Source organism: Ictidomys tridecemlineatus, chromosome 1 (assembly GCF_052094955.1).
Source record: "Ictidomys tridecemlineatus isolate mIctTri1 chromosome 1, mIctTri1.hap1, whole genome shotgun sequence".
Taxonomy (NCBI): Eukaryota; Metazoa; Chordata; class Mammalia; order Rodentia; family Sciuridae; genus Ictidomys; species Ictidomys tridecemlineatus.
The window spans coordinates 30,546,447-30,563,677 of NC_135477.1; the positions used below are offsets into that span (position 1 = coordinate 30,546,447).

The window sequence follows — 17,231 nt, forward strand, 5'->3', positions numbered from 1 at the left end:
CTATGCATTTCTAAAGTTTTGGAAATACACTTCACAGACATCCTCAATTTATTTGATTCATTTGGGTGACTTTTAATGAGTTCCCTGCATTATTTTTTCTCCAAGAAATTTCTCTGAGGATCCTAGTGATCCAAGTAAAATTTTGTTTCTTGCTCTATATGAGTAATAATGGGTATTGTATTTGTTCTGAAAGTGTAACCTCACTGAGGATTTTTACTGCTCATTGTATTCTATATGTTGAGAGCAGTTACAATACCCAGTCCCATAGTTATGTCCTTCTGCCACTCTATCTGCTGGCTCATTTTTCAAAGCTTTTCTATTATAAACCCAGAGATTTTGCCACAAAATAGCCAGCTGTCATCACGTAAAGGATTAGGGGGACAGGCAAAAATCCTGTATCCTGGAATGGAGAATACAGTACTATGATACGTGACTCTTGTCAGACACATGACAAATTTAAGCTAGGGCCTATTTCTCTAGAATAAACATTCAGAACTTACTTATATGTAGTTCTCTTTTAAAATTGTCAGTCATCTTAAATGTCCCTTTTATGAGTCTTTAAACTTTGTGTGAGGATGGCCTTAGGCCTGAGCCTAAGCAACTCCATTTTAAAAACTCCAGTTTGAAACCTGCAGTCTCACCAGGCACACCCACAGATACCTCCAGTATGGTCACAAACAAGTTACTTCCCCTCACCCTGATAAACAGAGTGAAGCCCCTGGGGGGCTGTCCTCCCTGATAAGAGGGAAATTTCATTGAGAAGATCAGGGTGGAGACCACCAGACCAGAAGTTTCTGACCCACCATAAAAGATGTCACTGAGAAAGCCAGTGGTAGCTGATAAAGATTGAAAGGGGAGTCAAAAGCCCCAAAGTTTATCAATAATAGAGCTGATGAACAAGGTTTCAGTCAGCTGAAACAAGGATGCCCTCGAGCTGGAGAGCCTGATGAGGACCTGACATCCCATCACTTGTCATCGTTTCCTGAGCCTCTGTGTGATCCTCACCACTCTCAAACTCTACTGCCTCGTCTGGACCTTGGTGAGAGCCGCAACATCTCCCTACAACCTTCTCCTCAACCAGCTGTCCACTCTACGCCAGGAAAAGCCTGCCTTGGTTCTGGACCTGGTCACTGCGGTCTGAGTGAGTGTACATCTGCTGGACAAAAAGGCTTAAGACTTTTGAATTTAGCATGCACAGGGAATGTCTGTCATTAGCTCATCATGCTTAAGTGTGTTTTGAAGTGCTTAGAATTAATCTAGAATTGTTTGCTGTGAACTGATTATGTCTATTGCAGTGCCTAGCATTAAGGATTGTCATTTTCTTGATTAAGAACCTATAGAATGAGGGGCTGGGGATGTGGCTCAAGCAGTAGCGCGCTCGCCTGGCATGCGTGCGGCCCGGGTTCGATCCTCAGCACCACATACCAACAAAGATGTTGTGTCCGCCGAGAACTAAAAAAATAAATATTGAAATTCTTTCTCTCTCTCTCCCCCTCACTCTCTCTTAAAAAAAAAAACCTATAGAATGAAATTGTATTGAGTAAATTGAGTGAATAAAGCATTGAAAGGGGCAGAAGTGTGGGGACATTCTTTATTTCTCCCCTAGGCTGCATATGTCACAATTTTGCCCCCTCGAGGCACTTTGATTCTATTTTCTAAATGTACATATTAGAACATAAACAACCTTCTCAGAGCCCTACATCAGGAAGCACCTGAGATCTATTTGTTGGGTAGTTAGTACAGACATGAGCAAGCCCATAGGAAGGAAGAGGAAAAAGAGGTGGACCAAGAAGGGAGGTCCCAAGACAAGAGCCAATGCCCAATTCCAGTCAGAACTGTGTTTTTTTTTTCTGGAAGTAGAACACTGGGTCAAACTGGTCCCAACCGGTCCCCAGGTGCATGCACACTAAGCTAAAATATGCCCTAAGGTAATGTTTGGCACATTGCCATGCATTGCAGTTTTGCATCCACCCTCTTTGTGGGCTTTTAGGAGTATGCTGGGACAGCGCATGTGCCTTTCACTTAGAGTTATATGACACTGCTTGTCAATCATGTTTGTTAATCATCTGAGGTAGGGAAAGGGGAAGAAGAAAATTCAGACAATATTGGTCATAAAGATAGCATGAACCCAAAACCAGGGTAGAGGGATGCTCCTGATCAGGATGACCCGCCCTCCTGTACTGGGAGTGTACCTTCACCTTTTGCTTAATAATTCTCCTTGGTTACACAACACACTGCTCTGTGTCTCATCTGAAATTGTGATCTTGTTCCATTTGAGATTATGTATAGCACTGATTTCTACAAGACTGGCAAGATGATGATAATTCATGAAGCTCCTTAGTGGGTGCATGGATATGGACAATATTCTCTTTTGGTTAATATTTTAAAGTTCTGACAAAAAATTAAAAATAACTTGTTCTCATTATATTAACAGAGTAGCTTGTCCAGAAGAAAGTCAATGAATATACTCTTCAAATGGATTTAGCTGCAGGGCCCAGAGCAGATGCAAACCATGTTCTTCACATGAATTTCCAACTTCATGTTGGCTATTATAGAGTTAAAATATCCAATGGATGTGGAACAGCACAAAAGGTCCTATTTTTAAGCATTTCGTGATAATTATGGTATGCTGGTATATTGCAGGGCTAAAGAAAAGAGCTTTATAGTTTTACTATTCAAAAAAAACAGAACCAGCACTGAGTAGATAATTTTCAAACAAAAGTTGTGCAATTATAAAAGTATCCATCCATGTTGTGTGTTTCTTTCAAAAGTGTAAAGAGTATAGTATACCTAAGGAAGCTGACCATGTGAAATACAAAACACTGTTGCCTTTCCAAAACTGGAAATCTACTTGATTATTGAGGCTCCATCTTTATTTATATAGATAATGAATCACATTTCTCATTGCAAACTGTGTAAATATCAACTTCCTGCTAAAAGAATAGATTTTTAATGTCCTCATCATAAAAAATTAAGGAATTGATGAGGTGATAGATATGTCAATTAACTTGAATTTTTCTTCAGTGTACAAGCCAATCAGAACATCACATTATATCCCATAAGTATATACAGTATTTGTCCATTAAAATTTTTTAAATTTTCAGAAGTTTGAAAATAATTTTATGATTTCTTTACTTATTTTACAAATAATCATTGTGTATATATAGCTTCTAACCAGCTGACTAAGGTACAAAACCGTATTTTATTAAGACCTAGCTGAACTAAATTCCTGAGAGTGTCTAGCTCTTTCATCCCTAGTAGAGTGACCAAGAAGGAAAAATGTACCACAGACAGGAATAAGAAGAAAACAGCTAAACTTTTAAACAGTTTTTAAAGGTTGCATGTGGGCTGGCATGATATATCCCCTACCAACTCTTTCTCCTGGGCTTCCAAGGATGGGTGGTGGGGAGCAGGGTGTAGGACACTATAGGGATCAGCGCAAAGAGCTGGAAGAAATGCCTTGAGGATAAGCAGGTTGTCACTAAGACTAAGACAGTGGGAGGAATCTCCTGAGGCACAGAAAATTGACAAACACTTGGATGTTTGGGGAGGATGGGTGAGATTTGTAAGTAGCCCTTGAGCTGGCCCATTGTGAAAAGAGCTGCTCATGAAGAACAGTTGTCAGGTGCAGATGACCACATGTCTGAGAGCCAGTAAAAGAAACTCCCTGGAATGATTAATGTGGTCTATATCTTTGATACCCAAAGTGCGGTCCCTGGGTGACAGTATGAGCATTGTTTGAAATGTAGAACCTTGAACCTCACGCTAGACTCAATCATTTATTAATCAATTGAAACTAAATAATTTTTATTTCAACAAGATCCCCAGATGATTTGCATGCACATTAAATTTAGGTTAGCATGGTCTTTTAAGGTTCATTCTTATTTCTAAAATTCTGTCTTAATAATATGTACAATCAAGCACTACATATTCCAAGCTGGAAAACTTCCATATTGCTAGAGTAATCAAAGACAACTTCACCCTGGAATTCAAAGTTGAGTTGATCCTTAAGAGCTGGAGGGGAAGATGGTCATGTTAAGAGATAACATAAAGACAATGAAGCAGAAAGAGTAATACTGAGCACCTACCGGGAACAGTGGGTTTGTAGTTGACCTGGTAGTGGAGAGGGAGGTTTGCTATGGCTTTTATCATAGGTTCTAACTCTTACTTTTCCAAAACAAATAGGTCACATATTTTGCTCCAAGGAACATAATCCAGATACTGGACAGAATGGCCTGAGTTCTGTAACAGAGGCTCAAGAACAGTGTTGTGGTAGCACAAGGAAGCACTGTGACTTAGAGACTTGGAGAAGGCTTCCTGAAGGAGTGAAGTTAGAGCTGAACTTTGAAAGTGTAGCAGGACAAGTTGTCATCTGAGTTGAGATGACAACTTGAACAGCATTAGGAAAGATCAGTCCAACTGGCTGGAGAATAAGGAAAATCAGAAGAGTGAAATGGGGTGTGAGCCTGAGAGAGCTGTCAGCCATGGCTTGTTGAAAGCCTAGAACGTATGCTGGTGAGCTTGGCTATATTTTGTAGGCATTAGAAAGTCATGAATGATTGCAGTTGGGGAACAATGGGGTTGAATCTACTTTTCACAGAGATTAACCTAGCTGCAATAGATGGGAGGCAAGAGAAATCTATTAGTGCAGGTGTTTTATGGGATAATACCAGTGAGACTAGAAAGGAGGATCAAAAAGGAAAATGTTATAAAGGCAGAATGGGCACCTCCTATTGATAAAGTTGATTCTGATCTTGGTTAGGTGAGGCAGTGATGGCACTGATCATGGAAAATATAGGGGGAGGATCAGAGTTAGGAATAAAGGTCAAGTTCAATTTACAGCATCCCAAATATATCCCATTCCCTACCTAGCTTCCAAGACTCCCCTCCCTCTCCTCCCTTCATAGAACTTCACTAGAAGAGGCAAAGTTTATTAGATGAATATATCTCACTTGTCATTGCCACATCCTTGGTCTCTGATGAGTTTTGCTATTCAGCATACAAAAGGGATATACAAACCACAAGTCAATTCTAGTGCTGATAAGGGTGATGCCATCATTGTGTCAATTTACATTTGAAATTAATTTATCTACTTAGAGTAATGCAAAAGCCATGGCAAATGTCTTCATCCAATAATAGTCCTGAATGACACCAATTCTACCTGTGATCAAACTGTTGTATTCAGTTATATTAGTCTCAAGTGCAAATAAAAGTTGGATAATTAGCCATACATTGTCCTAAACATACAAAGTAAGAAAAATAAATAGACACATAATCTCTCAGGCAATCTACCAGTTGAGACGATAAGTCTAAATTGGGAGTTCCCAGATCATCTTGATGAAAGCTTCTTTCTGTAAAGAAGTTGAAGACTGATACACCCTGGAAAGTAGTGATTTTTCTAGGAGTCTATTTGTACACAAGTTAAGTAGTTTCTAATTTAAAAGAAACAAACTTTACATTTCAGTAAATGAGACACTGGTATGTTGAATCATTGCATCTAATGCTTCACTCCTTTCCTGTTTTAGAATTAATTGTCTAGTCCTTTGCTGTCCGACTTTGCCATTTCTCCAAGCATTTCTCTGACTTGCTGAGAATGAGCTTGGTCAAATGGCTTGGTTTTGTCAATAGGATATAGGTGGAATTGAGAAGGGATAAGACCTGGCTGAAGCCATAAGAGACATCCTCTTTCCCTGTCACTCTCATGAGCCTCTACATTCATCATGGGAATGTGTTCCAAGAAGCCACTGGGCAGGGAAAATAAGAAATAAGGTAATGGGCCTGATCCAGACTCACCAGTGGAAGTAGAGATTCTCAGCTGACTTGCAGACCTGCAAACATGAAAACTTTGAGGTTGTGATAAAAAAAAATCAAAACTAATACTAACTGAAAGAACCATATGGTTACTGAGTGCAGCTAATTATGAGAAACTTTCATGCTCTAACAAGATAGCAAATATTGAAATTTGAATCAGAGGAACCAGAACAATTTGGGTGAAATTCAGCTCATCTTTTAAGTTTAGAATAAATGGTAATACAGTTTAATAGTACTTTTACTATAATGTAGAAATCTGTTCTGTGAGCTATTAAAAGACTGACATTTATTTTGATATTCTTATTGCATTTTGAGCAATGCAAGCATTTTTTAATTATCTTGTATTATCTGAAATCCAGGTGAAATGTTCCCAAGGTCACTCCTCAGGCATGCTAGATAACATAACAGGCATCTCTGTGTTCATAGGATATCAGAGAAACCTCAGGAATAAAGTAAAATTCTCAGCTAGGATCTTAAAATCTCATTTAATAATAATATGGATCTTTGCATATAATAAATATAATAGTAAGGATGGTACAGCATGTATAGCTGCATAACCACCCAATATACAGGGAAAGATGAGGCTTTATTACTTGCCTTTTAATTAATCTATTTATTTGTTCAATCAGGGATTGAATCCAGGGGTGCTTAACCACTGAGCCATATTCCCAGCCCCTTTTTATATTTTATTTAGAGAATAGGTCTTGCTAAGTTGTTTAAGGCCTTGCTAAGTTGCCGAGACTGGTCTTGAATTCACAATCCTCCTGCCTCAGTCTCCTGAGATGCTGAGATTACAGGAATGGGCCACCACACCCAGTATTACCTGTCTTTTTCTCTTTAAGTGTACTGTTAGTCATACACTGACCAATTTGGTAATCACTAATCACTGGCTACATATATGTTGAGCATATTTATTACTAAGTGAAGAATAGAATGAGTTGGAACATTACTCTTCCCCCTAACTATGGTGAAACACTCTCTCTCTCTCTCTCTCTCTCTCTCTCTCTCTCTCTCTCTCTCTCTCTCTAATTAGGTACCTTCATTTTTTTCTATAGAGGAAACCATTTATGGTTATTTCCTTCCATTGTGAGTTCACAAAAAATTCCCATCTTATAAAGTAGAAGGTTTTGTAGAACCAAGTTTTGAGTCCTGGGTAAAGTCCAGAGATAAAGAGAAATCAATTATAAAAAGTAGCCAACCCAATATTAAAATTAGTTGATGGGGATCCATTTGGTTAACTACCCATAATGGCCCAAAGCAAATCTTGGATCTAACTAAAAATAACAATAACAACAACAAAAAATAAACAAACCTTTCCTTGAAGAGAACTGAGATTAGATCATGCCTGTTGATTATCAGATTATCTCCATAAAGGTGTTTTGTTCTGCCATGGGAAAGAGTTTATATGTGTTCCAGTTGTATTCCTCATTCCTAATCAAGGTCCAGTAAGTTTGATTGTAATAGAAGAGAAAGATTCCTGTCCACAGCCTTATTAGATTTATATTCATCTGTTGTAAAAATGGTTTGGTTATTCAAAAGATTTAGGGACATTTGGCTTCTTGTTTCTGGGAGACTCTTCCTTCCCCCATCAGCTCAACAGTCAGTCCCCAGATCCAGACATAGACAGTGAGCCTGGTAGTAGTGAGAATAAGACATCACCACTCAGTCCCACTCAACAGGTAACTGTTGAATTCACAATCCTCCTGCCTCAGCCTTGCAGCAATCCTTAAAGGAAGGAAGCACAGGTTCTCATGGCTCCATGATAAGGCCCATAGCTAGTTCACAAAATATTCCATGGAATAAGTAAAGGCACAGTTGGTAACAACACTTTCAGACTGGGTTCCTGGTCCATTTGGGAATGTAATTACTTTGACAGGGCAAAAGCACACCACTCCATTCTGATACCACCCTATCTCTAAATGACACCTCTGGACAATAAAATTTGGCCTTCCTTTAAAACTCCACTGGTCCTCTTTGAAGTGAAGTTGATTAGCACATTCAGCTGTTAGCTGAGGGGTTTGTGACAGTCTTGTCTCTGCAACTTCTTGGTGATGAAATGTTATTGAACTAACAGAGCTGATATTTGCACAACATTGCAAATGCACTGAATGTCACTGAACTGCACTGAATTAAGTGTTCAGATGGTGAATTTTATGTTATATGTATTTTAACATAATGAGCTCAAAACTCAAAGATTCATTGTAGGGTGCACATTCCCAACCCTGACTTGTATCTTTAATTTTTCTTCCTAGCAAGTGTACACCTACCTCATAATTTCTCTTGAAATCTGAATGCCTATATGTGCATCTGCTTTTTAAAAATCTCCTATGTGAGCATTCCACTCGGTAGCATTGGACATCACCTAGGAATATATCACTATCTATGCTAGCTGTTGACCTAATGTAATGCTGGGTTCACAAAATCTATTTCAATAACTTAAGAAAACGACAAAGCACACAAACACACAGAAGTACTTTTTCAATAATCCGGGGATGGTTCTGAGACCTTAGGGGTCTGTGGAAAGACAGAGAGCCACTGGAATTCTTTATTCTTATGCAGGGGACACACAAGGGGAGGTCCCATGGAACATTCTATCCTAAAAAGGGCAAAGGGGTAGGATTACAATGGAAGAAGTGAGTGTAACTCACAAGGCATAGCTCCAGGTACAGGCAACATCCACTTGGAGCCATGCCTTGTAATCAGAGCTGGGGTAACACCCAAGTTATTGCAATAATTGTTCAGTGCCCTGGAGCATCAGGACTTAAAGGTGTGTTCATCCAGGGCAGCTCCTGACAGGAATATGTGACAAATTCACACCTCTATGTCAAGAGGATTAAGAATTTTATTAACTGCATGGGCACAGATCCCTTTGCAAAACTCTTTGGCCTTAGCACACATTTGCCTATTCTAGAAAATTATCCTGCCCCAAGGGGCAAGGTTGAGAAGGACATAGGGTCTGCACTCCCCAAAGGCATGGTATGGCTTTCTTAATAAATGGGAAGCAGGGGGTAGAGAGGGATCCTCAAAGAATAAGACTGAACCAGTTCCTGAGATTCTTCTTTTAGCCAATCCACTTCCCAGCACAGGACTCAGGACTCTCAGTTCTTCCAGACAGAGTCAATATTGTTCTTTTATAAAGCAAAAATAATGAAAAGTGGCAGGTCTCAAAGACCTGCACAAGCTCACAATACAAAGGAGGACTAGGGTAGGTGGGAAAGACTCATAAGACAGCGTCTGTCAGGAAGTTCTTGAGGCAGAGGGTGGTGAATTACCTCCCAAGAAAATGCCTCAGAGGAAGCCAAGGAAGCTTTGTGCTAGTCAAGACACCCTGGCAGGCACAGGAGGAGGCTGCTGGACACCACACACTGCTGCATGGAGGGAGGCGCTCCCTGGGCAGGTTTGTTCTGAGTCCAGGCAGAAGATTTCAGGTGCTCCTGCTATACCATTTCTCTCCAGAAATATGAAGATTTCTTACATATAAACAAGGTTGCAATGATCCCTGAGACTAATATCAGGGAGAAGAGGACCATGAGGAATATATATGTTGAGTGGTAGAGAGGTGCGGTGAATGGCTGCTCAGCTGGGATCATGTTGGTCAGGTTCAGCATGTAGCCCAATGTCCACCCGGCGCTGGATTTTTCGATCTGCAAGAGTGAGGAAAATGTGTTGTTTATGGTCCATGAGATACTTTACAGGTTTCTTCCAACCTCATCCAGGACACTGTAGCTGACATGTTGACAGCACCCCATGCAATTTTCTAAATGGATTGATTTCATAGTCTATTGGGAACATGGTTGTGGGGAAAATACAAGCAAAGGATTAGAAGAGAGTTTGAAGCCTCACTGCCATTGTCCCAAAGTTCAGAAAGGCCTTTGGTGAGTGACTGCCCACTGCACTTTTGGAACTTGGCATTCTTATTCTCCTGCTTAAATGAATGTGTGGAGTGGGGAAGAGGGATAAAGGAAGGTGAGAGGAAGCAGGTAAAAGGGTGAAGGAATAATGAATGTCTCTAGCCTTTTACACCTTTGTCAAGCCAAGAAACATCTGTAAATAATCAGGCCTTCTACATGATTCACTTAGGGGAAAGCTGTGGAAAACAGTAAATCAACCTCACAAAGGTGGGCAGACTATGCACATGCATGGGAAGGTTTCTTATTAAATGATAAAACTCACAGTGATCCTCTTATAGGAATAATTTCCAGTCACCTCAGAACTTATTGGAATACAGGGAATCTTTAAATGCTAAATGTGGAAATGCTTTTATTACATGAGTTGTGCATGGCCACAGAAGAAGTATTAGGAGGTACAGATAGAAGGAAAGAAGAAAATTAAAACCATCACATGTCACCACTCAGAAATTGCTACACATTTTGTGGCATATCCTTCTAGTGTTCTCTGAGAACTTTTTAATTACAAAGAAGTGGAGTTAAATTGTGCACACAATAATTCATTTAACAATCCCTAGAGAACATCCTCCATATTTATTAAGAGAGTCCTACATTGTTTCCACTTCATTGTCCCTGGCATGAACTGCCTTATATAATCACTCTCACTCACCTTAGCCAGTCATTTCTAAATCCTAAAAATGGAGTAATTGGACACCACGATGTGCCCATTTTTAAGGCTCTTAGCACACATTGTCATACAGTACATGTCCCTTCTCCCCCAAACCCTTACTAATATTGGGAATTAATAATTTGTAAAACATCCACTTCCTTGTGGGGAATGGAAACCTTATGGGACTGCATGTGTCAAGGAGGCTCCGGAGGTAAAGGAGTTATCACTCAGGCTTTAGAAATCAGGGCTGCTCTGTGTGTCAGTAAAAAATGTGAACTAGTTCCTTCAGAGAAACAAAATAGACTGTGATTGGATGGAAGGGAGTCTGAGATATTAAAATCAGGAAAACATATGAGTTTGAATTAGAAGGCCCATACTGAAAAGAATGGACTCATACTACTGTATTTGGAGCTGCTACAGCATCTGCATCAGTGAATTATTTTGCTTGATATTACCATATTTTAAATGGAATTAAAATGTGTTTTCCCTTAGTGTACATGGTTTTAAAATCTCCAATAATGCGACTCTTTTTCTTTTTTTACTCTTGGTATTTTTTGTCAAGCCTGTCACACAGCTGATGTCAAAGTTTCTATACTCATGATTACCTGCAGGTGGCGCTATGGCAAAAACAGCAGTGAGGTTGCACTATGGCTCCAGCTAAGCCTGGCTTCTAAGCATCAGCCCCATTCCCAGCCACTCAGTTCCTTTCCTGGCACAGGGCTCTGATTGGTCACTCTTGAAGCAACAACCAACGAGGCCTCCATTCCTTACAAGGAACCATGATCATCCTTTCTAAGTTTGTGCAAGGGGCTTTAGGAAGAGATTTTATTTTGAAGTTACTCCATACAGTCATGGTCTCTAATAACTTTATTTTATTTTATATGTTAATTTTCATGTGGTGCTGAGGATCAAATCCAGTGCCTCAGATATGCTGGGCAAATGTTCTACCACTGAGCCAGAACCCTGGCCCCTGGGATGGATTTTGAAGTCAGCACAACACAATCACTGTGGCTACTGAAATGATTTATATTAACCTCTCATTTTTTGTTTTAAGAGAATTAGCCACTGTTCTGTGGGCAGACAGGTACAACTGAGAATGCAGGTTGCGCTCCTTGGGGAGATGCCCATAGGTGGTTGATATTCCCAGCAGGGCTTCACACAGTATAGCAGCATGGGTTAGGGGTGAAATGGCAGAACAGAACATCAGGCCAAAACAAATCAGGTCAACTCCTACCATTTTCAAGACCCAAGCTTTAGTAGCTACCACCCAACTTCCCCAGAACCCAATGCATTGCCAAATTACCTTGCCCATAAAATGAATGTTTTCCCAGGACTTGCTTGTGAAATGATAGCCATGCAGAAGGAGGGAGAGGATGTAGGTACCAGAAAAACAGTATTCACTCAGGTACTTCTCCTTTATTCCAGGAAAAGATGAACTCACCTAGAAATGAAACAAAGTAAATATACTGTACAAAGGCACCTCTCCAAGTCCTCTTCCTTATTACTAGACTTGATGAAGCAAGGAGAAAGGCTGAGCCCATGTGAGCCTGAGGCCAGGCTCTCCCAGTGGCTCTGGGATTGGTGCTGCTCTCCTTCAGTAGGTGGAAGAAAGTTTAGTTTGGGGTCTCCTAAGGAGGCTTTCTATTCCTCCATAGAGTTCTGTACAATATCAATAGATGCTCCAGGGAAAAAAGTAGTTCCTGTACTCTAGGAGGTTCAGAAAATTAATTTAAGTATCTGGTTCTGTTCCCTAAAGTTAGAGTTTTGCAGTCATATTATCATATTAATATCTGTATAAAATATGGCACATAATAAATCCATTATCCTTTGTTTAATCAGAGTGCCCTAAATGCTCTTGAGGAGAGACTTGGGCTTAGTACCTCTATAAGTATCTTAACAAAATAATGTACAGCTGGGTGCAGTTGGGCATGACTAGTGGCTTAAGAGGCTGAGGCAGGAGGATAGGGACTTCAAAGTCAGCCTCAGCAATTTAGGGAGGGCTTGAATAACTCAGTGAGACCCTGTCTCTGAATAATACAAAATGTGGTTGGGGATGTTGCACAGTGATTAAGTGCCCCTGAGTTCAATCCCCAGTACAAAAAAAAAAAAAAAAAAAAAAGGCTTCACCACTCAGCTTAGACCCTGAGCTGACACAGTCTTAGCTGGAACTACCAACTCAGAATCTGTATTTTAATACTATTCTCAGGTCATTTATATGCACAATAATGTTTGAGAAATGGAGCTCTGGAACACACTTTAAGAAGCATTTTGCTGAAGACTACTGAAAGGGCCAGCTTCTTACCTTCTGTATTCTCTCCTTACTTAACCGTTCTAAAAATATCTGATTCACATAAAGTCCTCATTCATCTTGTTAAGTCCTTGTTTGTTCATCCCACTTTCTACTGAAGATATTAAGAGCTGTCTGTCACTCCCTGCCCTTATCCATCTAGCTGTTGTGATGATATAGCCTGCTCTGCTCCTCCTCCTGCCTTAATTAGAGGACAATAGGCTAGGACATCTCTTGGTCAGCCTAGAGTTCTGTTTGTAGCTCCATTTCTTGGCCCTTAAGTTGGGCATTCTCTCCTGAACACATGGGCAGAGAAAGAGCTAACATTTTAGAGATATATCATGCACTCAAAACTATGCCAAATATTTTATATGCAGTATCTCCCTGCCCTGTCTTTCCCCCATTTTTTTATACCTCCTAAAAAACATGTCATCTGTAAATCTTATCTTCTGACTGGGGTCTCAAAAGAGCATTCTATAAAATTCAATACCCTTCAAGATAAAAATTATCAACAAATTAAGTACAGAAGGAATTCCAAAACAATAAAGGTTATATAAGAAAAGCCCATGGCCAATATCAGACTGAATGGAAACAACTGAGAGCATTTCCTTCTAAGATCTGAAGCAAGACAAGAATGTTGAATTGTGGCACTAATAGTTTAAGTAGTACTGGAAGTCTTAGCAAAAACAAGTAGGGAAGAGAGAAAAATAATTAGTACCCAAATTATAAAGTAAGAAATCAAATTATCCCTGTTTACAGACTGGATTTAATGCATAGCAGAACTAAATTCTCCATTAAAAGTCTATCAGAACTGATAAATAGAGTTATAAAACAAATTTAATTAAATTAACAATGTTTCAGAACACAAAATCAACATATAAATAACAGTTACATTTTATATTTCAACAATTATTTTGGTGAAAAAGAAATAAAGCAAGAAATGTCATCCACAAGAGCTTTCAAAAATACATAGGAATAAATTTAACCAAGGAAGTTGGTCCAATGAAAGAAATTCAAGAAGAAAATCAGAAATGGAAAATGTACTATTTGCATGGATGGGAAAAATTAATACCATTAAAATGATAATATTATATAAAGTAGTCTACAGATTCAATGCCATCCCCATCCCCAAACTAAGAGTCATCATTACAGAAATGTGAAAAAAAAAACACCTTACAGTTCATATAGAAATCCCACACACAGAATATCCAAAGCAATAACAAGAAAAACAAACTACCACTACTAACAACAACAAAAACAAAGTTGGATCTTTACAATACCTGACTTCAAAACAGACTATTCAAAAATAGCCCAAACTGCATGGTACTGGATATGCATAAGCAGAAGAATGAAACTAGGTTTCTAGCTCTCACCATATAGAAAAATGGTTTCAAAATGGGTCAAAGATCTAAGGTAAGACTTGAAACTATGAAATAACTAGCAAACAACATAGAGGATATCCTTCAAGACATTGGTGTAGGCAAAGATTTTTTGTATAAAACCGAAAAAGCTTGGATGACAAAAGTAAAAATATACTAATAGGATTATCTCAAAGAAGCTTCTGCATAGCAAAGGAAGCAACCAGTATTAAAAAGGAAATAATAGGCTGGCTCAGCCACCCTCAGAGCCAGTGCCGCCTTGTCTTCCGGGGCCAGTGTGAGCGCCCTGCAGCGCCTGGTGGAGCAGCTCAAGCTGGAGGCCAGCGTGGAGAGGATCAAGGTCTCTCAGGCTGCCGCAGAGCTTCAGCAGTACTGCATGCAGAATGCCTGTAAGGATGCTCTGCTGGTTGGAGTTCCAGCTGGAAGCAACCCCTTCTGAGAGCCCAGATCCTGCATTTTACTCTGAAGACTTGGAAGAAGTTTGTTGAGAAATGCCTTCGAGCACAAAGTAATGAATGACTGACTCCAAGTCTCAAGAAAACACTTTTCTTTAGCCAAATGACTGAGACATTTCAGACCTTACCAGTGTCCTGATCTTACAGCCAAAATTCTACAGAAATTAATGATTTTCTACTCAAATAAGGAAACTGAGTGAAGAAATAGAATTGTTTTAAGTAATAATGGCTTGGTTCTTCTGAAGAAGTGCTTTGTATTAAGATAAAAACCTTACCACCAAATATACCAAAATATACCTCTTTTAAGTGAGTTACTGGTGTTGCTATACCTAGGATATCATGTATGTTTTATTAACTGGATGTTTACATTTTAGGAAGGAAAACACTTTTGTTTATTAAAAAAATGGATTATTTGTAATTTGTTGTTCCTAAGATTTTTATACTATAATAAAATTTGTTCTATCATAAATTTACAATTACTAAATGAAGACAAGAAAGTATAAAATTGTGGGGGAAGAATAGACTTTACTAATCGAATGATGCCTTGATTTTTTCTAAATAAGATTGTTTTATTTAACACAAGAAGTGTTGTTTAGAAAGATTCATGTTATGATATATATTAGGTTGTCCCATTTTATGTATGAAGCAGATTTGATCTCTTTTTAAGTTCCTTTACTTTATAGTTGTGGTTGTACTTTTAAAAAGATACTACATTATTTCATGCCTTTTAAAAAATGTTTAAAGTAGGAACTACATACAAAACATTGCAAATGATTGAAAACAAAGTAATGTGAAAATATTATGACCTAAAAGAATTCTTCATGTCACAAGGGTTTGACTTTGATGATGTGCCTTTGATTTAATTTGGGATACTTTTAGAAGGATACTTAGTGTTTGTAATAATCTTTGAAGATCTTGGAAATAAATTCTGTTTAATTCATCATTTTCTATGACAGCAAAAAAAAGGAAATAACAGAATAGTAGAAATTATTTACAAATTATTCATCTGACATGGGATTAATATCCAGATTATACAAGGAACTCAAACAGCCAAAAATCCCAAATAATTAAGCTAAAAAAATGAACAAATGTCTGAATCTTTAAAGGAAAATATACACAGGGCCAACATGTGTATGAAAAAATATGTTCAATTTTCTAATCAGGGAAATGCACATCAAAACCACAATGAAATATTATTTCACCCCAGTTTTAATGGGTATTATCAAAAAGACACAAAATAAATGCTAGAGAGGAGACAGAAAAAAGGGAACTCTTATGTACAATCAGTGGGAATGTGAATTAGTACAGTCATTATGGAAAAAAATATGGAGTGTGTTTAAAAAATTAAAAATTGATATCACACCTGGGAAAATATCCGAAGGAAATGAAATTGTTAGATCCAAGAGATACCTGTAGTACTCCTATTATGGTGTAGATATGAGGTGTCCCCCAAAAGTTAATGTAATTCAAGAAAGTTTAGATGTCAAATGATTGGATTATGAGAGTTTTAGCTTAATCAGTGCATTCACTGATAGGAATTAACTGGGCGGTAACTGTAGGCAGGTGAAGAGCAGCTGGAGGAGGTGGGTCACTGGGCATGGCTTTGGAGTTTATATGCTGTTCGTGGTGAGTGGAGCTCTCTCTGCTTCTTGGTGCCATGTCCTGACCTACTTTCCTCTCTCATGCCCTTCTGCCATGATGTCCTGCTTTGCTTTAGGTCAAACAATATTAAGTCAGATAACCCTGGACTGAACCTCTAAAACCATGAGCTCCTAAATAAAATTTTCCTCCTCCATGTTGTTCTTGTCAGGTCTTTGGTTCAGGAGATTTGGGAATTCTTTGGAATTTGTGGCAGGAATTTTGAAAAAAAAAAAGGTGCAAGCTGGAAAACTTTTAGTTGCAAGTGGACCTTGATGGCTGATTCTGGTGGAGTTCAGAAGACCCAAATGCAAAAGGAGAGCAAAGTCTGAGCTCATGAGATTGCAGAGGAGAAGTAGAACTTTATTGTTTCCATTTTGCCCATGTGCTGAGACTTTCCTGAGATTGAATTTAAAAGTGAAGAATTGATGACTCTGGTAGAGGAAATCTCACAGCATTCAGGCAGTATGGCATGGATACTGCTAGGGACTGTTAGCCAAGTTTACCATGATACTCAGGAGCAGAAAGCAGAGAAAGAAGATTTGAAAACTTGCAGTTTGGCAAGAAAAATGGGAATCTAACTCTGGCTAAGGAAGGTGTGGTTGTTAAAGCAATTAAAGCCACTAAAGAAATGGTGACAACAGAAATAGACAATAGAAACAGACAATAGAAAATATAGCTTCAGGGCACCTCAGAAAATGGCAAGACCACACCCATCTCAGGATCAAGGATGTAAAATTAAAAATGCCTTTGAAAAGAGAGTTTGAGGCACCTTGTTTGCACAGAGGCACCTAGGAAGATGTTTCACTATATTCAGCAATGCAGATACACAGAGGTTGCTGCAGGAAGCTTGGCTACTGTTCAGATTGTGGCTGACCTGGGAATCCACCAAATGGTGCCAGTTCTACAGGACTGCAGGATGCTGGAGTTAGAGGTCTTGAAGACTTCCACTGAGATTTCAAAGGATAGCTTGGGAGCCTAGACAAGCATAGCAGAGTCGGATTCCCTATGGGCAGTCTCTGAAAGGACAATGCCTGAAGATATGAGATGGAAGCCAAAGCTTCATTGCAGAACCCCAAGAATAAGAGATACCAGTAACCTGGG

General features: G+C 39.0%; 2 protein-coding genes across 5 annotated transcripts in view; one reads left to right on the forward strand and one right to left on the reverse strand.

The window, feature by feature from the left end:
- Positions 1-8,282: 8,282 nt before the first annotated feature.
- Positions 8,283-17,231, reverse strand: part of LOC101974791 (ectonucleoside triphosphate diphosphohydrolase 1) — a 120,619-nt gene continuing 111,670 nt past the window's right edge. For all 4 annotated transcript variants that reach the window (XM_040272038.2, XM_078034958.1, XM_040272042.2 and 1 more), the window contains 2 exons: positions 11,672-11,809; positions 8,283-9,455 (listed from right to left, as the gene is read on the reverse strand). In XM_040272038.2, coding sequence (XP_040127972.1) covers positions 9,249-9,455; positions 11,672-11,809 — 345 coding nt within the window. In that variant the 3' untranslated portion in view covers positions 8,283-9,248. The remainder of the gene's footprint in view (positions 9,456-11,671; positions 11,810-17,231) is intronic.
- On the forward strand, positions 14,040-14,781 carry LOC101954847 (guanine nucleotide-binding protein G(I)/G(S)/G(O) subunit gamma-10). The gene is given in 2 exon segments (XM_078018830.1): positions 14,040-14,068; positions 14,281-14,781. Coding segments are annotated over 2 exon segments (249 nt in total). The 3' UTR covers positions 14,501-14,781.